This window comes from Lepidochelys kempii, chromosome 9, assembly GCF_965140265.1.
Source record: "Lepidochelys kempii isolate rLepKem1 chromosome 9, rLepKem1.hap2, whole genome shotgun sequence".
In the NCBI taxonomy this organism is placed as follows: Eukaryota; Metazoa; Chordata; order Testudines; family Cheloniidae; genus Lepidochelys; species Lepidochelys kempii.
In genome coordinates, this window is record NC_133264.1 from 43208555 (window position 1) to 43232304 (window position 23750).

General features: G+C 43.4%; 1 protein-coding gene and 1 long non-coding RNA gene across 2 annotated transcripts; one reads left to right on the plus strand and one right to left on the minus strand.

The window, feature by feature from the left end:
* Positions 1-7529: 7529 nt before the first annotated feature.
* LOC140916907 (uncharacterized) lies at positions 7530-23094 on the minus strand. The gene is made up of 4 exons (XR_012160687.1): positions 22876-23094; positions 18202-18325; positions 11712-11865; positions 7530-10799 (listed from the first exon to the last, which is right to left on the minus strand). It is a non-coding gene; the product is annotated as an uncharacterized lncRNA (long non-coding RNA).
* On the plus strand, positions 11266-23217 carry LOC140916906 (adiponectin-like). The gene is made up of 3 exons (XM_073358804.1): positions 11266-11332; positions 17407-17625; positions 22536-23217. Exons 1-3 carry the CDS (start codon positions 11266-11268, stop codon positions 23066-23068), a joined length of 819 nt encoding a protein of 272 aa, XP_073214905.1. The 3' UTR covers positions 23069-23217.
* The last annotated feature ends 533 nt before the right edge of the window (positions 23218-23750 follow it).

Sequence of the window (23750 nt, forward strand, 5' to 3'; positions counted from 1 at the left end):
CGATATTACAACAGAAAAACTTCAAATCCAGACTCCAGCGAGAGACTGCTTAATTGGAATTCATTTGCAAATTGGATACAATTAACTTAGGCTTGAATAGAGACTGGGAGTGGCTAAGTCACTATGCAAGGTAACCTATTTCCCCTTGTTTTCCTAAAACCCCCGCCCGTTCCTCAGACATTCTTGTTAAACCCCTGGATTTGTGCTGGAAATGGCTCACCTTGATTATCATACACATTGTAAGGAGAGTGATCACTTTCCACAAGCTATTACCAGCAGGAGAGTGGGGTGGGGGGAGAGAAAACCTTTTGTAGTGATAAACACCCATTTTTTCATGATTCGTGTGTATAAAAACATCTTCTGTATTTTCCACAGTATGCATCCGATGAAGTGAGCTGTAGCTCACGAAAGCTTATGCTCAAATAAATTGGTTAGTCTCTAAGGTGTGCCACAAGTACTCCTTTTCTTTTTGCGAATACAGACTAACACGGCTGTTACTCTGAAACCTGCTTTTGTAATGAGCCAGCCACACCCAGTCCCTATTCAGGCCCAAATTAATGGTGTTAAATTTGCAAATGAATTTTAGTTCTGCTGTTTCTATAACAGATTTAAAAGTAGCTATACTTGAACAAAAAAACTTCAGGAACAGACTTCAAAGAAAATGTCCAGGAAGATTGAAGTGTTCTCCCTACTGGCTTTTGTATATTACCATTGCTGATGTCTGATTTGTGTCCATTTATTCTTTTATGTAGAGACTACCCGGTTTGGCCAATGTACATGGCAGAGGGGCATTGCTGGCACATGATGGCATATATAACATTAGTAGACATGCAGATGAATGAGCCTCTGATGGTGTGCCTGATGTGGTTGGGTCCTCTGATGGTGTCGCTAGAGTAGATATGGGGACAAAGTAGGCAACAAAGTTTGCTACAGGAATTGGTTCCTGGGTTAATGTTTCTTTGGTGTGGTGTTTAGTTGCTGGTGAGTATTTGCTTCAGCTTGGGGGGCTGTCTGTAAGAGAGGACTGGCCTGCCTCCCAAGGTCTGGGAGAGTGAGGGAACGTTGTCCAGGATAGGTTGTAGATCGTTGATAATGTGCTGGAGAAGTTTTATCTGGGGGCTGTACTTGATGGCCACTGGTGTTCTGTTATTTTCCTTGTTGTGCTTGTCCTATAGTAGGTGATTTCTGGGTACCTGTCTCGCTCTGTCAATCTGTTTCCTCATTTCCCCAGGTGGGTATTGTAGTTTTAAGACTGCTTGATAAAGATCTTGTAGGTGTTTGTCTCTGTCTGATGGATTGGAGCAAACTCGATTGTATCTTAGGGCTTGGCTGTAGACAATGGATCATGTGATGTGTCCTGGATGGAAGCTGGAGGCATGTAGGTAAGTACAGTGGTCAGTAGGTTTCTGGTATAGGGTGGTGTTTGTGCCCATCACTTATTTCCACTGTAGTGTCCAGGAAGTGTATTTTTTGTGAGGGCTGGTTCAGGCTGAGATTGATGGTGGGGTGGAAGTTGTTGAAATCCAGGTGGAATTCCTCAAGGGCCTCCTTCCTGTGGGTCCATATGATAAAGATGTCATCAGTATAGCGCAAGCAGAGGATGGGTGCTAGGGGATGAGAGCTGAGGAAGCGCTGTTCTAAGTCAGCCATAAAAATGTTGGCATACTATAAGGCCATGCGGGTACCCATAGCAGTGCCAGTGACTTGAAGGTATAAGTTGTCCCCAAATGTGAAATAGTTGTGGGTGAGGACAAAGTCACAAAGTTCAGCTTCCAGGTTTGCCGTGACATTATCGGGGATACTGTTCATGATAGCTTGTAGTCCACCTTTGTGTGGAATGCTGGTGTAGAGGGCTTCTACATCCATAGTGGCCAGGATGGTGTTTTCTGGAAGATCACTGATGGATTGTAGTTTCCTCAGGAAGTCAGTGGTGTCTCAAAGATAGCTGGGAGTGCTGGGAGTGTAGGGCCTGAGGAGAGAGTCCACATAGCCAGACAATCCTGCTGTTAGGCTGCCAATTCCTGAGATGATGGGGCGTCCAGGATTTTCAGGTTTATGGATCTTGGGTAGCAAATAGAATGCCCCTGGTCGGGGTTCTAGGCATGTGTCTGTACAGATCTGCCCCTGTAGGAGCCTTATCCCTCCCTGCAGGCTCACATGCTCTTCCCAGGCTGCCCTACCTGGCACTCTCAGGTGTGGCTAGCTAGAGTGTTCTCTCAGGTCACAGCCCTTCTCCCAGTCAAAGGTCTCATTCAGGAGCCTTCTGCTCAGCTACCACATCCAAGGCTTCTGGCCTACCGAGCATACCCAGCTTCCCCTAATTAGCACATTAAGCATTCCATTGCCACAAGAGTCTGCCCCCTTTCTCCCTTATATCCCCAGGCCTGGTCTCAGTTAATCACATGACCTCATTACCTCATTCATTATTAACCACCTGGGGAGGTGAACTGATCTTCTCACAGGTAGGGCTGAGACCCCACTTCCCCTTGAAGGGGCCAGCCATGCTGTGACACTCCCCAGTGAGCTGCTTCCATTGTTTCAGGCTCTGTAGAATTTGAGCCCCATCCAAGGTCCATAGAAATCAACAAGAGTCTTTCCATTGACTTCAATGAGCATTGGATCAGGTCCTACCTCAGGGATGAATTTACACTGTTTCTAAATTGGCCCAGGGAGGGGATTTGTTGCCATAACAGGACTTGTCTACACTGGGTAATGAAGTTGTGTGAGAACAGTATAAACTAATACTGTGCTAAATACTCAGCGTAAATAAGGACTGTCACGTTCAAGAGCGTGTTGTTTGGTCGTGGGGCTACCAGGAGTGTTAGGTAAGGCTAAAAACTGTGCCACTTAATGTACATTAATTATCATTAGTTATATAACCCAATGTCATCATCCCATGCAGACAAAGCAATAGTGAGAGCTAAAAGGTCATGCCAGTGAGCAGCAGGAATTTAGAAGCTGCGCATCCCAACTTTAGCTACCAACCCCTTTGGTCCCCCTAAGCATCTACATTCCAGTTTATCAGACTGGGATGGGACACACCTGTTATTTTATTTATAAACTACTGTAGCATGTCTGGCAGCAGCATCTCACCTTGGTAACAGAGGAGGTTTTGCCAGCATTCTGACATACATCCACTATCCATGGTATTGGGTCAGGAATATGTTCCTCCAGTTGGTAAGATGGGATCCAGCGACCCATTGGTCCCAAAAGTCTGACTACAACTAGGCTCACACCTTTGGGGGGGAGGGTGCAGGAAGGGCGGCCAGCACATCCCTCGGCCCACGCCACTTCCCACAGCCCCCATTGGCCTGGAACGGTGAACCACGGCCAGTGGGAGCTGCAATCGGCTGAACCTGTGGACCCTGCAGGTAAACAAACTGTCCCAGCCTGCCAGAGGATTTCACTGATGGGCCGTGTGCCAAAGGTGCAGTGTCCATAGTGAAGAAAGTTGTAAGTTAATTTTACAATCCCCCACAGACCTGGTATTGGCCCCAGGTTGGTAACAATGTCTCTCTCAGTTAACCTGGCAAACGGGCATGGTATAAATGGCAAGAATTGTGAAATCCTGGTATTCACATAAACCAACTCAACCCAATTCAATCGTGCTACACCCAGGATCAGTTGGGCCCCATGAGTCACAAAATCCAGTTGGGAGCAAAGTCAGGCCTAATATTCAACTCAATGGGATTTTTCTATTTGTCTGTCTGTCTGTAACATGAGACTTTGGGGGTTGGTTCAGATCAGGAACAATACTGGCTGAATAGCAGTGAGGCAGGAGATTTGCACTGTGGCTCCCTCAACTCTATGCCTGGCACAGGAAAGATAATTTACCTTTGCTCAATAGGGCAAGGACCATCTCTGAGGCTAAGGGCCTGAGCTGAAGCCCACTGAAATTGGTGGGAGTCTTTTCATTGATTTACAATGGACTTTGGATCTGGACCAAGTTTATACAGTGAGGGTCTAGCACAAAGGGTCCCCAGCCTTGACTAGAGCCTGTAGATGATACTATAATACAAATAAATAATATTTATCTGTGGTTAATATAGCAATCTGACTTCTCAAGGTTTATCATAGATCTGTGATTTGTGGTCAGCCATAAAGCAATCTGATTGGTTGACCCAGATTCCATGTGGTATACATAGAATTGGATTGTAATATTTAAATAATTTCAAATATTCAAAAATGGATACTTGTGATCCTAAGAGCACCCAATGTCAATTGCCACACTTGTCATGATATATACACAAAAGGTAGCATGTGACATATCGCTGGAAAACGAATAACTCACTAATGATTAATATTTTTGGTGTGATGTATGTACAATAAATCCACAAAGGACTTTGAAGAGATGGGCTGGAAAGATGTTCCTAAAACTTGTCTGGCAAGCAGTGCCTAAATCACGCCTGCTCCAGACAAAGGCTTGTGGTTCTGCCTGCTTCGATGGGTCTCGATGTAAAATTAAGCAAGGTGTGACCAACAAAAGAAAAGCACATTTACATGCAAAGAAAACAAAGCCATCAGGAGAGCATGTAGGGAAAGATGACAACTCAATCTCAACGGGGGATGGAGACTCCGTCCCCAGCCCCCCCAAAGCCTTCCTGCCTCTTGAAGCAGGGTCAGTGAACTTGGGGAAGACATAAGGAGAGAGAAAAAGCCATTTTGGCATCCTTCACCAGAAGAGACAAAGGATCCAAGCACTTGGAGCTCTATGAAGGGGCCTGGCCAGAGAATCTGGCCAGCCATGCTAGAAAAAAGACTTGGTAAGAAACACTTCTTTGAATAAGACTCTTGTTTCTGAACTCAGATGTTAGTCTTAGAAGAGTATTGTTACTTTTGTTCGCTTGGAACCCTTTCTATCTTCATTCCCTATCCTTGGTGTCACTTGAACCTATTACTTTTTGTTTAATAAACTTGTTTTGCCTGTACTACAAACAAGTTCAGAGCTTTGACTAAAACAGAGGGTTTGTTAAAGTAATAAACTGCTGGGTGCTGTCTCTTTAAGGGAGCAGCAAACTTAACAACATCTGTAAGTGTTCAGAAAGAGGGCTGGAAACTACAGGGCAGATGGTGTTGGGGAAATTCAGGACTGGGAGGGTGCTCAGGTCACCCTGCAAAAAAGTACCTGGGCAGTGGAAGGCAGGGTGATACCTGTCTGCTTGCATGTTGGCTGTTGGTGTCAGAGCTGTGTGCCAGATCATTTAAGGCACCCAGAGTTGCAGAGCAGGTGGTGACACAACCCCTTACTGGTCTGGGCTGAACCCCACCGTGTCACAATACTTTCAAACATACACCCAGTATTCCTGACATAGCGTGAGGGAATAGTTTCAGATGAGCATGGCTGGCGCTGAGAGAAGTGGAGGTTCCCTCGGAGGTGTTGCCTAGAGGAGTTAATATTGCCGTGGCACTTCAAAGGAAAGCTAACACTTTTTCTGCCACCTTAGCTATGGTGAAAGGTAACTCCAATCTCCCTATTAACTTGCCCCCCACCCATGAAACATCATGGGCCAAATGCAGCCAGTGGAGCTGCATGTGCTCACATTAGAGCTGAATGTGGCCAACGGTCATTGGGGTTCTTCTCTTGTTTTCAGTGATGAGGACTGGGCACTAGAGGTGCATGGTGATGTGTGGCTCTGACATGACCACAAGGGCCAGCGGTCCAGGCAGTATGTGGCAGGGCACGGTCATCAATCACAACCAGAACATGTCTCAGTTTGTTTCCATTTAGAGGTGGGTGAGGTAATATCTTTTGTTGGACCAACTTCTGTTGGTGAGAGAAACAAGCTTTCGAGCCGCACAGAGCTCTTCTTCAGGTCTCTAATATCCTGGGACCAACACAGCTTCAAGAAACAACACTTTGTTTCCATTGATCAGACTGGGTCATGAAACACCAATTATTCTAATTACAAACTACAGTGCTGTGTCCTTCAGCTCCAGTGTACCTGGGCTTTGTCTGAAGCAAGGATTGTGACAAGGAACACTAGAGCAAAGGGGGAAGGATTGTTTTGTGATTAGGGTGATAGACTAAGATTCAGAACATCTGAGTTCAATTCCTGGCCACAGACTTCTTGGGACAATGCATTTCCCCTCTCTGGTCCTCTGGCCCCCAGCTATAAAATGGAGATGATATTTCCCAACCTCACAGGGCCATTGTAAAGATAAGCTCAATAATATGTGTGAGGCCTTCAGACACCATAGTGAAGTGTGCACTGAAAAAACAAGTGTAAAACGAGTGGCTCTCTACTGAATTCCTCCTCAGCACTAGCTAGCATCTATCTATCCAAACCAAATGGTTCTGCATGTTCCCTTAGGCCAGATACTGGAAAAGAACAGGGTTGAGAACTGCAGCCACCTCTGTCTCTGTGGGTTCAAAGAAGATTAGAAGCGAGGTTCCTGCAGTGATATTCACTGCAAGAATCTCCAAGCCAGAGCCTCAGCTGCTATAAATCAGCATGACTCCATTGACTTCAATAGAGCTATGCTGATTTACACCAGGTCAGACTATATATACTGTGTTGTAAAGTGTTTAACACTGTGTAATACATCCAAAATGCCACGAAGTGATGAGAAATTTCCAAGTGTAAGGCCATATGCCACATAATAATATAACACAGTGTGCATCAAAGTCTAATTAAATTAGACAATACTACACTCTGTGATTAAACATCCTCCCTGGTGAATCTCCACTGGAGCCCATAGAGTTACACCAGGGATTAACTTGACCTTTTGTAATGCAAATTAAACCAGAATGATACAATTAAATGCAATAGAGCAGCATAACACACCTTCGATTCACTGTTCCCCTAAATGATGTCAGAGATTTCAAGTTCCCAAAATGATTTGTCTCCCTGATCAGTCCATCAGTGGACTTGCTCAGTTCCAGTCCTGCCTGATGGAAAATTCTACAGGAAACTGCAGACATTTTGTGGCATAGTATGTCATGGACTCGGTGGAGTGCAAGAACTGAAGCAGTAAAACCACCAGTGAAGAGAGCCAGGGAAATTCTACAAGTTTTGGTGAAACTGAAAGAAGAAGTTGACTTGCTTGCAGATTTATGCAATGAAGTGGACTGTTTGTCTAAATGGTTAACATCTTTCAGATTCATTTTACTGGCCAGCGTCTGGTTTAAAACCCTACAAGCTTTTGAAAATGTAAGACGTTTACTTCAAAGTTCTCAGATTACACTTAGTGAAGAATCAAAATAGATGATTTCACTTCTAAGTAAAGTGGAGTATCTTTATGAATCTTGGCCTCTGCTTCTTGATGAGTCAACATTTGTAGTAGCTGGCTTGGGCTTGAACAAGATTTCAAGAAGAAAAGAGGCATACAGAGGAAAACATTGCATAATGAAGAAAGGACTACCACATATGACCATGAAAACCAAAAAGCTGAGTTCAAAGTTGATGATTTTTTGGTAGCTCAGGACATGCTTATTTGCAAAATTACAAGATCTGAAACAAGCAAAAAAATCAACGGCACAGTTTTATTTATTTGGAACTCAGCTACAAATGATGCCAATTTCAGTATCACAAAAACTTGAGAACTATCAAAATGCTACATGAGATATTGATAGAAGAGAATTTTGTTGAAGAAACCTGCCTTTTAAACAAGCTGAGAGAGATTCGGAAAAGTGACTTTAATTAAGTTGTTAAACAAGGTTTACAAAAAAGGACTGCCAAATGTTTTCCCCACAGATCTGCATCACTCTAAGGATTTTTGTCTTGAGACTAATTTTGGTTTTCAAAGGGGAGTGCTCCTTTAGCAAGCTGGCCATGATAAAAAAAACCCTGCCTCCAATACACCATAGTATTGGCCTTAGTGACACTATAAGAACATAAGAATAGCCATATTGAGTCAGACCAAAGGTCCATCTAGCCCAATACCCTGTCTTCGGACAGTGGCCGGTGCCAGGTGCCACAGAGGGAATGAACAGAACAGGTAATCATCAAGTGATCCATTCCCTGTCACCCATTTCCAGCTTCTGGCAAACAGAGGTTAGTGACACCATCCCTGCCATCCTGGCTAATAGCCATTGGTGGACCTATCCTCCATGAGTTTACCTAGCTCTTTTTTGAACCCTGTTATAGTCTTGGCCTTCACAACATCCTCTGGCAAAGAGTTCCACAGGTTGACTGTGCGTTGTATGAAGAATTACGTCCTTTTGTTTGTTTTAAACCTGCTACCTATTAATTTCATTTAGTGCCCCCTAGTTCTTGTGTTATGAGACGAAGTAAATAACACTTCTTTATTTACTTTCGCCATACCAGTCATGATTTTATAGACCTCTATTATATCCCCCTTTAGTTGTCCCTTTTCTAAGCTGAAAAGTCCCAGTCTTATTAATCTCTCCTCATACAGAAGCTGTTCCATACCCCTAATAATTTTTCTTGCCCTTTTCTGAACCGTTTCCAATTCCAGTATATCTTTTTTGAGATGGGGCAACCACATCTGCACGCAGTATCCAAGATGTGGGCATACCATGTGTGACAGGTTAGACCCTCCTTCTGGGATGCCACTTGATGTTCTGGGGTTTCACGGAGCCCGTCTGGAAATCTGAAGTCTCTGCAAACCTAGCTTAGATAGGTCTAGTGCAAAGGGACTGGCTGGATTCTCTGCTCCTTTGTCCCCATCTTCACAATCACAGTTAATTCCAGTGCAAAACAGCCACAACTGCCTGATTGCCGGGGACAGTCAGCACAGGCCAAAAAGTGAGTGGTATTAGCCAGAGAGGGGGAATGGCTTGAGTGGCCAGGGTTGCACTGATTAAGCAAATCCCCTCAGCAGCTTCAGTGGGGTCCTATGGAGATTTTACATCTACCCCAGACGTTGGAATCCCAAGGAAGGGCAAGCAGTGCCCTCTGTAGAAGTGAATCCTCCCTGTTTGCTGGGACCAGCCCAGCCTGGGGAAGTATAATATAGTGTCTCCCACCAGAGTCAGTGACCCTGGAAAGTTTTGCCAATAACAATGTATTTCTAGCATACCGAAGTTAAAAATCAAGGGCCAAATTCCCCCTTCCCTGATGTCAGTGGAATTACACCAATGATGATTTACTACAGGCCCCATGTAGACCAAGTATAGATGACATAGAAAGCAGTTTCAGTCCCACTATATTTTTATTCATGTTCACATGACTTTAAAAATAATTTTCGGATTAGTTTTTGTTTGTAAGGAAAGCCCATGAAGTCAATGGGCATCTTTCAATTATTGCCACTGGGCTTTGGATCAGGCACTAAGAGAGAAAATAGTGTTAGACCCATACTGGGATCCCTAGCTCTGTTACTATAGTGGGACCACTCTCCTGTGCTGCTGATCTGGTGAATACATTGAAAGCAGAAAGTGCACTGAAGGAATAGAATTGGCTCATGGGCTCTGCCATTATCTCTGCACTGAAGAGACACAGCAACCCCAACCAGACCAGCTGCCTCTGAATAACATCTTAACATATGACACCACTGTTCTAGTTCTAATTTGGTGGAGTGATTTTTGCTTGTCACCAGGCAGAATGCAGAGCATTTCAAGTGCTTTCGCATCATGTAGCCAAATATAACTTAATGGATCGTATAATATTTCACTTGGCTGATGAAAACAAGGGCTGGCTGTGTTAAGATCTGCACTGATTTGCAAATCAAGTGTATATAAAACATAAATAGCTGCAAATGTCAAAGGCTGCCGGAGGCTCGATCTGTTGATTGTTTCTCCAGATACAAAACAGTCATGCTGCTTTCTGCACATCTTCTGCAAATTGGTGATAATATTCTGCAAGCTGCTGATAGTGTTTGATTTGTCACCACTGTATTTTGCAGACAGCTGAATCCAAATGCCATTCTTTAAAAGAAACACCAGCAACTAAACATATTGGGCCCACTTTTCAAGTATGGACTCCTTAATAAGATGTCCAGAACTGGCATTTCAGAGTTGAGTTTGACTTGCAGGCACAGAAAACAGGCCTTACTATCAAACTGACCCTCCAAAGGAAGGGGTTCAAAAACTGAGCTCCGGTTTGCCAAATTGTTTTTAGTTTCAATACAACTGGGTCGAATTCTGTATTGGTTACTCAGGCAAAACGCCCGCTGGAGTTACTGCAGATTTTGCCAAAGCAAGGAAGGACTGTGGACAAGTTCTGCTCCTCTCTCACATCCACCCTACAAACCTGTAGAGAGTGAAAGACATTCCATTGCACAGGTGGAAGTGATTTCAGAAGCTATATATTTCTTCTGTATTAAGTACCTTGGTCATGTTCAGCTGTGTAGGATCTCAGGCCCAGATCCTCAAAGGTACTTAGTTGCCTAACTCCCATTGATTTTAGGTGCCTAAAGGGCTTTCAATTGAAGTTAGGCACCTTTGAGGTCCTGGACCTTGCTGTTCAGCTACATCCAGTTCCAACAGCACATGTTGTATAATATTTGTCCGCATTCATTTTTATCAGTCTCCTAATTTACATTCAAGGAAGTTTTGGGCTGCATTCTGATGATGATACAAGAAAGCCTAAGACCTCTTAGGTTTGAGATCTCTTAACTTCTCATCCTTTAAGGAAGGCCACATAGGACAAAGACTTATTTTTACCTCTAAGGCTGGTAGCAAGTTTCTGATATGTTGACCCATAAGCAGCTGAACTGTAATTACTCTGGTGACTGATGATGGTTGGGTTGCCATATAGCTCAGGGTCTTTTTGTTGTCAAATTCTCTTAGCAACCCACACTGCTCTCTTCATCAGTACATTCCCTCGTTGGTGGTGGGGGCTCCCAATAATAAATTTGACATCACAGTGTAAGTATTCCAGAAGATTTGAATGCCTTTTCTGTTAAAAAGCAAAAGAAACAAATGTCACACAGCCATTCATTAAGTAATACTAGTGAAAACATAGAATTCCCATTCAAGATATATTAATCAGAATCTATTAACATATTTTCTCCCAGACTACTAACAATGCTTCCTACTTCACATTATGCTGCAGATGTTGATAGTAGATTACAAAAGCCAAACCTTTGACAGCTAAAAACTTAAAATATAGACTTTTCTACCAAACAGTGACTTAATCACTATAAATTGCAGTTGGCTTGAAAATTCTCAACATCAGCTGATTTTTTTCAATAAAGCATATCACTTTGTGATTAGAATTTAGAAAAGTGGCCCAAAATTGAGCTGCAGACAGGAAAACTGATGAGAAATACCATGCTTTAAATCAGCATGCTCAATAGCAAATAGAAAGGAGAGCATCTTAACTGACAGTTCCACATGCCCCCTGGAGATAATGATGTGGTGGCATGACTGTTCTCTCCACTGCATTTCTAAAGGGACTACAGCAAACCATCCAGGACTCTAAAGCAGCTGGTAAGACCCATTTTTGTTAAAGCTCTGGGGGTTTTTTCTTTTGGATTGAATCATTCATATAGATTTTCATGTTCTAAGGAAATTCCATTTATTATTATTAAGGTTAGGTATTGTTATCCTTGGTAAACCAAGTGATTATTTTAAAACCAGAATAACACATCTCTTTTAGGCAGTGGGTGATCTTTGCTTTCAAAAGCACTCCATTGAATTAGCAATCAAAAAACTAATTCTAAACAGATCTGGAACAACAGGGAAAACAATGGAGCATTTACGGTAATTAGTACATTTAGATTTCACTCCTTTTTCTTAGAAGAATCATGGAAAGCTTGATTTTGCTCAAATGATCTTTAAACTATGAGTAGTTCACATACTTACTTACCATACAGAAACGTAAAGCTTTACATAGCACAGCTTTGGGTAGTAAGGTCCTTGGGGCAGTCACTGCAAATGTAGTTGTGTCTTGTTAGCTTTCATTCTGTCTGCATTTAATCCAAATAAATAATAATAATAGCCACATCATTGGTCAGACTCCTCTGAAAGAAAATGTTTGAGTTTGATAATATAATATGACATTATTTCTTGGCTTTGTGCAATATGCAACAAGGCTTTTGATATAGCTTTAGCACAGTGTTCAAAGATAATTCTTTAACCACGTAAGAATGGCATTGTTTCTATTAATGTTATACAGACCGATGCTAATAAACAAATGCACTTTATAAAATGTATTTTAATTTAAATTCTCTTGATAGCTACTAAATTAACTGAGACCCACTAAAATTAGCTCATCCATTAGTTACCAATATTTATTAGCTCAGCCTTTCAAACTGAACCCCGAATACATTTCTTATATCTCTGTATGGTTTTATATTACATTGATGAATGCTAGGATCAAAGAGGAATGGAAATGCAAACAATGTAAATGTGTTATACCTAGTGCAGAGTTCTGTTCTTCTTCACAACTGTTTGCAAATGTGCAACACACCCTAGAATTTTTTCTTTTGTGCAGCATAGGACATAGAAACAGAGGACACAGGATTGGAAGGAACCTCCTAGGTCATCAAATCCAGTGCATGCTATTGCACTGGATCCCATCATATAATCCCATTCATAAATGTATCAAGCTCCATTTTCAAACTAGTTAGGTTGTTTGCCACCACAACAGAACCACTGATGTGTAGAAAGCTGCTTCTAATTTCCAGTCGAAATTTATTCATGGCCAGGTTATACTATTTGTTCTTGTGCCAACATTGCCCTTTAGCAACATATTTATGGCCAACGAATTGGCATCTTTGAGAAGTAATGTACAAAGGATTTGGGATTAGAGTCAAACATAGAATAGCTTTGTATCCGGTTGCCATGAATCCTCACTAACACACTGTGGCATAGTGTAGCTTTTCATATCAGAGAGGAGAAAAACATAAAAACTTAGCTAGCAAAAATAGTTTTAACTATAATTGACTCTCCATGCTGGCTGCCAAATGCATTCCTAATGCTCTAATTTGATCATTTCATTTTTATATACTCATCCTTCTAAGCTTCTGCATGACTCAACAAGGATGTCATCTGCACTGTGATTTGCCTTTCTGACAAGGAAAATAGATACCATTCACTGGGTTCTGCGGTCCGTGGTGTTTTGCTGTTAAATTATAGAACTTGCAACTGATTTCCTGTTCCCTCAATATAATCAGAAGCATCCTTGAAAGTCATTTGATTTCATTTATCTCAGAATCCCATTTTGGTCTAATTTCAACAAAAGGAGCCTGACCCTCCTGGAGCGGGTAAAAGTCAGTGTCGCTCCATTAAAGTTAAATTGCACCCAGTGAGGATGTGGCCCAAGGCTTGTATAATATGACCAGCTTGTTAATATCACACAGAAATTTCAGACTCATAGGGCTTCTGTGATACCAGAATATGGCCCCAATAAGATCATCAAAATGCACTGCTTAAAATATTTAATTTTTAAAAATCTTGCTGTATTGAATTATATCACATTTTACAATAAAGCCGTACAATATAAGTGTCAACAAAGCCGTTACTGACAGCTTGGACAGAGTACTTAGTCGGCACACTGAAGATGCATGTGTTCCGAGCATAGCTGGATCCTGAATATGTATTCCTGAAATAGCAATCATACCAGCACTCCTCTTTTTATCTTAGTCCCCTGGGTACAGTGAAGAGGCATTGCTAGACCATGCCCAGATATGTACCCCACCGTTTGCCAAACATTCTCAGAGATGCCTTCACCCTGAAGATAATATTTTTTTGGCATTTACAGGCATTGATTTCACTTGTCCCGACCTGCTCAGAAACCATTGCTGCATCCCTTGTTCCAGTGGAGCAGCAGACTTCTCTGAGAGAGAGACAAAGACACTTCTTACAAATGTTTGTTTCTAATTCCTATAGACCTGTCTAGTCACTGAGGGTCAACTGATGTTGCGTAGTGCCTTACTTCTTGAACAGGCCCATAAAAATCAATGGGATTGCTAGCAGAGTAAAATAGTATTACTGTACTACTACAGCATGGCAGGATCTGGCCTTGAGTAAAAAAGCTTTAGAGCTTGCAAGTCTTGTTTGGTCCTTACAGGCCTTCAGTATTTTATTATATAGAACTCTGAATGTTTGTTTAAACTCTCCAGTTCCTACAACTGGATTATCCATGGTTTCTTTTATTTTTTCCCACTTAAACATATTTGTATCATAGCTGATAACATGTAATTCAAAATGTGACATTTAAATTTCATAAGAAAATCCATCCTGAAACGTGGAAGCAACTTTTATTTTTAGCCAGGAGAAAATGAGATGATTTATTGTAATGACCATCTGTGATGGGGTGGACTGGCCCCGCACTGGAGCAGAAGGGATTAAAGCAGCACTCTCAGCAGCCGAAGCCAGGCCCGGCTGGGCATGCTCCAACTGCTGCTGCAGTATAAAAGGGAGCAGCATAGCTCAGTTTGGGTGCTCTGCTGAGGAGGAAGGATGCTTGGTAGGGGCTCCATCCCAGGAGCCGTTACAGCCCTTACCTACGGGAGCTGAAAAGCCTGAGGCCTGCCACTATCGGAACCCCAGGGAGTGTCCGGCGCTGAGAAGCCTGGAGGCCCCTATACCCTATGGACCGCTGCTGCAGGAAAGCTGGTTGGAAGTGACCCAGGGAGGGTGAAGGAGTGGTACCTCCCACCCTCATGAGGTTAGTGTGTTTTGGTGGGATTCCCCACTGACCCAGTAGTGGACTGCTCCACTGCTGTCAGGGCCCTGGGTTGGGACCTGGTGGAGTTGGGTGGGCCTGGGCCCCTCCCATTGCTTCCCCCCGGTGACGGCCCCCAGGAACCGGCCACTAGGCCATTCTACCATGCCTCCGAGAGTGGCTATATTGACTCTGGCCACTAGGCAACACCACTCTGCCTCCAAGGGTGATTATATTGACTCTGGCCACTAGGCCACACTACCCTATAGTCAAGGGTGGTTGTATTGACTCTGGCCATTGGGCCATGCTTCCCTGCAGACAAGGGAAGCCCTATTGACTCTGGCCGTTGGGCCATCCTTCCCTGCAGACAAGGGAAGCCCTATTGACTCTGGCCATTGGGCCATGCTTCCCCGCAGACAAGGGGAGGCCTGTTGACTCCAGCCAGTGGGCCACACTCCACTGCAGACAAGGGGAGGCCTGTTGACTCTGGCCACTGGACTATGCAGCCCAGTTGCTGAGCGCAACCATATTGACTTAACCGCGGGGCTATGACACACGTACCCCACTCCAGGGTGACGGGGGGCATACTGGCTCTGGGACACGTGGTCGAGAATGCAGGCAACAGTCGGGACCTGCTAAGAGGCCCCGAGTGAGGAGGGACTACTCGAAGCAACGTCAGAGTTCCCCTTGCTGGTTAACCACTACAAAGCAAGATGGATACTGAGAAATTATTGGGATGATTTAGTTGGGGATTGGCCCTGCTTTGAGCAGGGAGTTGGACTAGATGACCTCCTGAGGTCCCTTCCAGCCCTGATATTCTACGATTCTAAGTGGTTGTTGGAGAACCAACAACTACAGGCGACCCTGCAGCAGCAGAGTCTAGCACAACTGATACAGCAGCTCACTACCCAGCAGCAACAGCTGATGCGTGAGCTGGCCAACCGGCACCAGGCTCAGCAGGAGTGGTTGGTACAGTAAATGGCACAATTGTTGCAACCCGGAGGAGCCTCCCTCCTGGACCACTAGGCCACACTACCCCAAAGTTGAGGGTGATTGTATTGACTCCAGCCACTGGGCCACCCTCCCCTGCAGTTAAGGGGAGTCCTATTGACTCCGGAAATTGGGCCACAATCCCCTGCAGTTAAGGGGAGTCCTACTGACTCCAGCCATTGGACTACGCAGCTCAGTGGCTGAGCACAACCATATTGACTTAACCACCTGGCTACCACGCACCCCACCCCAGGGCGACGGGAGGTACTGGCCCTGCAACACCATCCCTTTATTAAAATTTATTATCTGTCATGCCTCTTGTGATCATCAGATCAGGGATTACTTTTTGTTTCATTGCATAACCCAATGTCCCTCTGCATAGAGGTGAATTTGACCCTCAAATAGTGAATTTAGGATTTTTATTCTGTAAACCTGATCTTAAATACTACCGCAGGGGCTAATCTGGGAAGTCATACTAATTGCTTCTAATATAAAAGCAACCAGTTTGAAAGAGCAAAAATCTGGTAATACAACTCTCAGATACTTAGTGCATCAGATTCCTTCTCCCCATTGACAGATCTCAATGGAAAACAAAAAAAGCAATAAAATCTCATAGGATCACCTATGGGAGGCTGGAAATCTGAACGTAGATTGCAGACAGTAGATGCTCCAAGGTTAGTGTGCTGTATCTATAACAATATATTGCATGTTCAGCATGGTGGCATATGAGATTTTGTTGTGAGTCCTGACAGACTGTATTTTGCATCAGCTGTTCACTCAACCAAGCAGAAAGTTGGATTGTGTCATCATCTAATTGACTGAAACATTGCAAAAGAAGCAGACAACAGACATGGTGGCATCACTATATTCAACATAAAAATCTAAGGTCAAGATTCTGACCTCAGCTACACTGGTGTTAATCCAAAAAAACGCCACTAATGTCAATGGAGTTACTGGAGACTCTGTTGATTTCAATGGCATTACTCTGTAGTTACACCAGTAGTAAACTCAGAATCTGTCCTGGAGGGTTTGGTTTTGGATTTCACAGTAGTTTTGCACCAGAAAAACTCCTTTGTCTAATTTAGAATAGGGTAAGAGAGGTCAGAATTAGGACTGTTTCTGATTAGTCATTGCTTTAAAACACTGAAGATACCATAAAGAGAGTGGGAAAATATATACAAGTTATTGGCACTCGGTAAGTGACAGAAGACAAGTGAAATTTCCTCTGATGTTCACAAAATGTTTGCAGTGTTGTTGTAGCTGTGTTGGCCACAGAATATTAGAGGGACTAACTGGGTGAGGTAATATCTTCTATTGCACCAACTCCTGTTGGCAAAAGACAAGCTTTTGAGTTGACCTGGAGCTTAGAGAGGTCACGTATTGAAGGGCAAATCCTGCTCACATCGCTCCCCGCACTCCATCTCTGGGTGCAAAGAGCCCCCAGCAGGAAAAGAGTTCTGCAGTATAAAGCAGGAAAGGGCTTGGGAATGGCCATGCAAGGTCATCTGTTGTTTAGTGCAGAACGCAACTATGCAGGGGGCTCCGTGTGCAGCAGTGCATGGGAGTGGCGGTGGCTCAGAAGAGGAGCAGGGACCATAGCCTGCCATTCCAGCACTTGATCAAGATACTCAACTAGGCATTGGTGGGTACATTTGTTTCTAAGGGCCTGATCCCGGGATTTCAATGGGAGCTGAGGGTGCCCAACTCTGAGATGAGAAGAGGCATTTCAAGGAATAGAATTATACTCTGTTAATGTGTCAATCTTAAGTGGAATGGAGTTCCCCAGGGAAGGATTTATGCATTCAACTGCTTGTCTTCTGTCTCTGTTGGCTCAATGACCATCACCATTTTGGTATTCAGGTTCCTTGGACTAAAATGCTAATAGAATCATTGTCCATTTCAGAGTTCACAATGAAGCTGGTGCCAAACCTCCTCCTTTGCTTGCTGCTGGTGGTGAAACTGTATCACACTGAAACAGCAGATGATGAAGAACCACAGCCACCTAAAGGGCCTTGTGCAAACTGGATGGGAGGAGCACCAGGCTATCCAGGCCACAACGGTCTCCCTGGCAGAGATGGAAAGGATGGGAAAGACGGGCAAAAGGGAGAGAACGGAGAGCCAGGTCTGCGTGAGGCTTTAATATTCTATACTATTTCAATCAAACATGACCTGATTTCTGTGGGAAGGAAGCCTCAGTAGGTACAGGATTCAAAGTTCATGGAGGTCAATGGAAAGATTTCCAATGACTTCCATGGGCTTTGAATCAGGCCTAAAATTCTCAGAGCTATTTGGAGGTAAATGTGTCATCCCATATTTAGCAAATGAGAGCACAAGGCACAGAATGTGTATATAGACGAGGGGACAAATATATGCTTTGGCTGGAAAGTTCTGAAATGTTAGGAGCCAGGTAACCGTTTAGAGGAAAGAATTTTCCTGGCTTCTTCCCTATAAAGAAACCACTGATTCTGTGTAATTATCTGCTCCTGTTGGTGTCAGAGCGTTAAATGAATGTTTAAGGACCTGATTGTTGTTTTTATTTCCATGCAGTGTACAGTTATTTTGCAATACGGAGAAAGCTGGTCAAATTTGCCAATATTTGTTTGTATTTGAAGTCACTGTATTATTATCAGATATCGACATTACCAGCATTTCCATTTTAAGCAACTATTTTATGTCATTTATAAAATGTAGCTCTCACCTGAAATTTGGCTTAGAAGGTCTCTTCTCAAACAGCTGAAATAATTTTTGGGTTATGGTTGGTTAACTTTTTGGTTAGCTTTGGTTTTTTAGGTGAAAAACTTCAGTTTATGCTTGTGAGGATTCTAGAAATAAAATGAAAAATGACAATTATTTCAGTTACTGTGCACGTGCATTAACATTTCTAACAGCTATCACTAATTCAAATCTTCGGATCAATATCTGCTTACAAAATAAACTGGGAAAAATCAGAACTATTGGAACTCTCCTGGTTGGCAGCTAATGGGGCTTTCTCTCAATGGAATTTCCAGAGGCAAATTGATGCAAGTGAGTACCTAGGTATAAAAGTACCAAGAAATATTAACAAACTAGTGAAAATAAATTTAGATTCTGTACTCTTCCAAATAGTTAGTGATACAAATAGGGGCCATCGTTCATCCCTCAGGCTGTGAGGAACGGTTCACAGAATAAAAATGTATATCCTGCCTCAGCTCCTCTATAGTTAAAGGATATGGCTGTACTGTCTGGGCTTTAGGACCCTGCAATGTAGGAGGGTCCCAGAACCCGGACAATGAAACAGCTCCACAGCCCAAGCCCCACGAGCTTGAGTCAGCTGGATGGGCCAGCCGTGGGTGTCTAATTGCAGATGACATACCCTAAGCAGTATACCTGTATATATCCCTCTGACTTATCTGTGTATATCCATCCAACTTATTTTAGAAAATTTAATAGCATTATTAGAGCCTTCCTGTGAGTCTCTGATCAGTGACCATGATTACCACCTTCAATCCTTAAAGCCAAGGGGGTTTGGTCCCCCAGACTTACAAAATTAATATTATGCTTTTATCATAGAAAATGGAGGGGGGGGGGAGAAATGGCAGATGAAATTCAATGTTGATTAAATGCAAAGTAATGCAGAGTGGAAAACATCATCCTAACTATCTATACAAAATGATGGAGTCTAAATTAGCTGTTACCACTCAAAGAGATCTTGGAATCATCATGGATAGTTCTCTGAAAAATTTGCTCAATGTGCAGCAGCAGTCAAAAAAGCTAATGGAATGTTAGGAACCATTAGGAAAGGGATAGATAATAAGATAGAAAATATCATGCCACTTTATAAATCCATGGGACACCCACACCTTGAATACTGGGTGCAGTTCTGGTCACCACATCTCAAAAAAGATATATGAGAATAGGAAAAAGTACAGAGAGGGGCAACAAAAATTATTAGGAATATGGAACAGCTTCCATTTAAGGAGAAATTTAAAAGACTGTTCAGCTTCGGAAAGAGACGACTGATGGGGGATATGATAGAGATCTATAAAATCATGAATGGTGTAGAGAAAGTGAATAAGGAAGTGTTATTTACCCATTCACATAACACACAAACCAAGGGTCACTCAATTAAATTAATAAGCAGCAGATTTAAAACAAAAGGAAGTGCTTCATTATATAATGTGCAGTCAACCTGTGGAACACATTGCCAGGAGATGTTGTGAAGGCCAGAAGTATAACTAGTTTAAAAAAAGAATTACATAACTTCATGGAGGATAGGTCCATCAGTGGCTATTAGCCAGGAGGGTGAGGGACACAACCCCATGCTCTAGATGTCCTGAAACCTATGACTTCCAGAAGCTGGGACTGGCTAATAGGGAATGGATCACTTGATAAATTGCCCAGTTCTGTTACTTTCCTCTGAAACACCTGGCATGGACCATGGTCAGAAGACAGGATACTGAGCTAGATGAACCATTGGTCTGACCGAGTATGACCATTCTGATGTTCTTATGTCACAGATGCCAAAATGGTTCAGCATGTCAACACCCTTATACTCACATGGGTGGAAACTGAACAGGTATTAATGCACCTAATTCCCCCGCAGGTCTCCTCTTTTTGTCCAATGGAAAAAAAAGAAGGTGCCTACAGCGGTGGCTGCATGAAGGGTCAGGGCTATCCTAGCTAAGAAGTTCCAATTTGCCATCATGCAAAAGCACCTATTTGGGACAATTGGGAACAAACCTACAATTTGGAAGTACTAGCTGAAGAGGGGCATCGTATGGATTTCCGAATTAGTCAGCTATGAGGGTTTTGTCCCTTTTCTAACACTAAAACAAAGTTATGATCTGCCAACCTCAGCTGCGTGGCAGTACTTTCAGTTCAGACATTTGCTAACGTATCAATTTGGTTAGGATGACCTGGACTGCCCGAGGTCCAGAAGTACTGGCAAGTACTTAAAAACACTCCAAAAACTCCTCAGGTCCATGTCCATTATGCATACTTTGTTAACAAAGAGGAACTCGATTAGTCTGGAGTTCTTTGTGAAAGTATGGGAAGGCGATTTATCACTGCCCTTAAAAGAACCCCAATGGCAGAGCATATTACAAAAAATTAAAAATGCTTCAGTGGATTGCAGGCTACCCTTGCTGCAACAAAACACCACAGAGGTTGCAAAAGGCCATATCCCTGGATGTTTGTGGCTGCTGTAACAGAGAAAAAGGAACTCTGATGCATACGCAATGGGACTGTCCAAAAGTCAGGCAACTGTGAAAAGAGGCGGCCACAAGCGTTAAAATAATGTCCAGCTTCAGCTGAAAATGATATCCTAGGTTATTTATCTGCTAAGCTGGGTTTAACTGTGCCATAAAGACGTTGGATTTTGAGGACAGCAGTGATCATCAAATGCATGATTTTACAAAAATGGAAGAATAGGCTTATGCCCAACATAAAGCAGTGGTGTTTGGACCTGTCTGAGTTAGCAGCCAAAGAAAGAATAGCTTATGGCCATAGAGAGCAATTATATTGATTTGAAAAAATGTGGACCCCCCCACCTTTTTTGAATAAAAAAGTTGAGATGGCTCAAAGAATGGCAGACCTTCATTCCACCTAATCCCTCCTCTCCTGTGCACCCTGCCCTCAGCTGGTCTGCTCCTTCCCTCTCCCTATTTATGCTTGGCTTCTCCTGTTTTATTACTGTTACCCCCACCCTAACACATTATGTCTATGCAGTATTGTCTGGTCAGATTTTGCAGCTTTGACAGCTTGTAAAACTGTGTAATTCCATCATTCTGTTGGAGAGCCGATGAAGCATGTGGTATTTGGAAACATACACTAGCTGTAAGTCATTCCCTTTTAGTCCTTTTCATTGTCTGTTTCTTTATGAAAATCAGTAAAATAATTAATCATAAAAATTATAACTGCAAAAACTTCAAAGTGGATTTTATGATGGGGCCAAAGGTGTGCCATATATGTCCATGCAGGGTGCAAATGATAGTCCCAAAGAGCACCAAGGGACCATTGCAGCTGTATCCACTGCAACCAGAGGAAACGGCTCAATAAAGCTAAGCATCAGATTTGAAATAGCTACACTCCCTTGAAGTATGGGTGTGAATTCCAGCAGGGTTGAGTCAACCCTTTGTCCTTCTGAGATAAATTGAGCTCCATGTTGGAGTTTTTTTTATGGAAGTCTTTTGAATAAGGATTTAAAATCTCATGGGCCTGTTTTCAATAGGCATTAGTGAGCCTATTAAATATCGCCCAACTGGCCACTGGCCAACATCTCCCACTGTTCTCAGACAGGAACTGAGTTTAGAGAACTATCATATCAGCACATATGCTGATGTGAGTCTGATTTGGTTTATTGTTGGAAATTCCCAATACGATCACTCTAAACGATGGACGCCAAGTTTGCATAATTCTTGGTGGTGCCCAGAATGGGTCCAAGCAGAGCCATCCCATCCATAGGACAGACTGGGGCAACTGCCCCGGGTCCTGTGCTTTGAGGGGCCCCATGCATCAGGGGGATGTGGGGTCCAGGGTGGCCTGGGGAGTAAGCGGGGGGGCTCATGCTGGCAGCAGCAAGCAACCCGACCCAGCTCACCCCGCTCCGTCAGCTCCCAGCGTCGCTCGGGGGAGGGGGCGGAAGCCAGAAAGAGGTGGGGCAGAGGTGGAGACTTGGGGGAATGGGGGAGGGTCGGAGGAGCAGGGGTGGGAAGAGATGGGGCAGGGATGGGGGATTGAGGGAAGGGGAGGAATAGAGCCGGGGTGGGGGCGGAGCAGGGGTGGGTAGAGGTGGGATGGAGCAGAGTGGGGCAGGCTGGGGCCAGGCCCTCGCTGACCCCCCCAGGCCACCCTGGACCCAAGTCCTGCTGAAGCATTCGGCCCCTCAAAGCACGGAGCCTGGGGCAGTTGCCCCAGTCCGTCCTATGGACAGAAGGGCTCTGAAAATATAAGCCCAAACATTGGTGGAGCTGGGCCCATGTTCCTGAATATTGGTGGACCATGGGCCCATATAACTCACCACCTGTGCTCTAATCAAAATAACTTTCCCCGTAGGTGAGCCAGGCCCCAAAGGGGATACTGGAGAGGGAGGAGCTCCTGGCACTGAAGGTCCAAGAGGATTTCCAGGAATCCCAGGGATGAAAGGGGAGAAGGGAGAAGGTGCTTACATTTACCAATCTGCCTTCAGCGTTGGGCTCACAAGCAGAGCCCCCGTCCCCAACATTCCCATCAGATTCACAAAAATCTTCTACAACGAACAAAATCACTACGATGAAACCACAGGGAAGTTCCACTGCAGCCTCCCAGGCCTGTACTATTTTGCGTACCACCTCACTGTGTATATAACAGATGTGAAAGTCAGTCTGTACAAGAAGGACAAGGCAGTGCTATTCACCTATGATCAGTTCCAGAAAAACAATGTTGACCAAGCTTCTGGGTCTGTTTTGCTTCACCTGAGTGCTGGAGAAGAAGTTTGGCTTCAAGTGTATGGAGAAGAAGAAAAAGAAAACAATGGAGTCTATGCTGATAATATCAATGATTCTACTTTCACAGGTTTCCTCCTTTATCCAGACGTGGATCTTCATTAAAGTGTGAATCCAGTACATGAGGGAGGAGAGGAAGGATTAGCCAAAGAATTGATTTGGGAACACTCTAGGTTTTTCTAAGCACTATTTCCACATTGTGGTTACTGGAAAACACAGTGTTTTGTAGGGCTTTAGACTAGGTATTATAATCACCATGGATGAAATCCTGGCCCCATTGAAATCAATGGGAATTTTTTCATTGACTTCAGTGGGGCCATAATTTCACCCCACATCGCCACTTCTTCCCTCTTTCCAAATTCTGAGCCCAAATATCAATATATTAATGAAAGAAATAGACAGAGCTAACATAGTGCCTAGTCCACTGGAGTCCTGTTCCATGACAGAGGCTCCCAAGTGCTATGATAATTCAAATAATAAATATAATCATAAATAATACAGCTCCTTGAAATATTTTTGAAATTCATAATTTTGACAAAAAATTATCAAAATTTTGAATGTCAATGACAAAATTCACAATTTAGAGCTGGCTGAAATTTTTCAAAATGTTGGTGAATTTTTCAGTCAAAATTTCAAATTTTTACCAAAATAAGGAACAAAGTATTTCATGAAAATTATATGAAACTTGTTCCTGTTTTGCACCCAGCTCCAATAAACACAACCCATTGCCATTGTAATCCTGCAATTTACTCAGGCCTTCTAACTCCTCCCATTGTTTAGTGTTTTT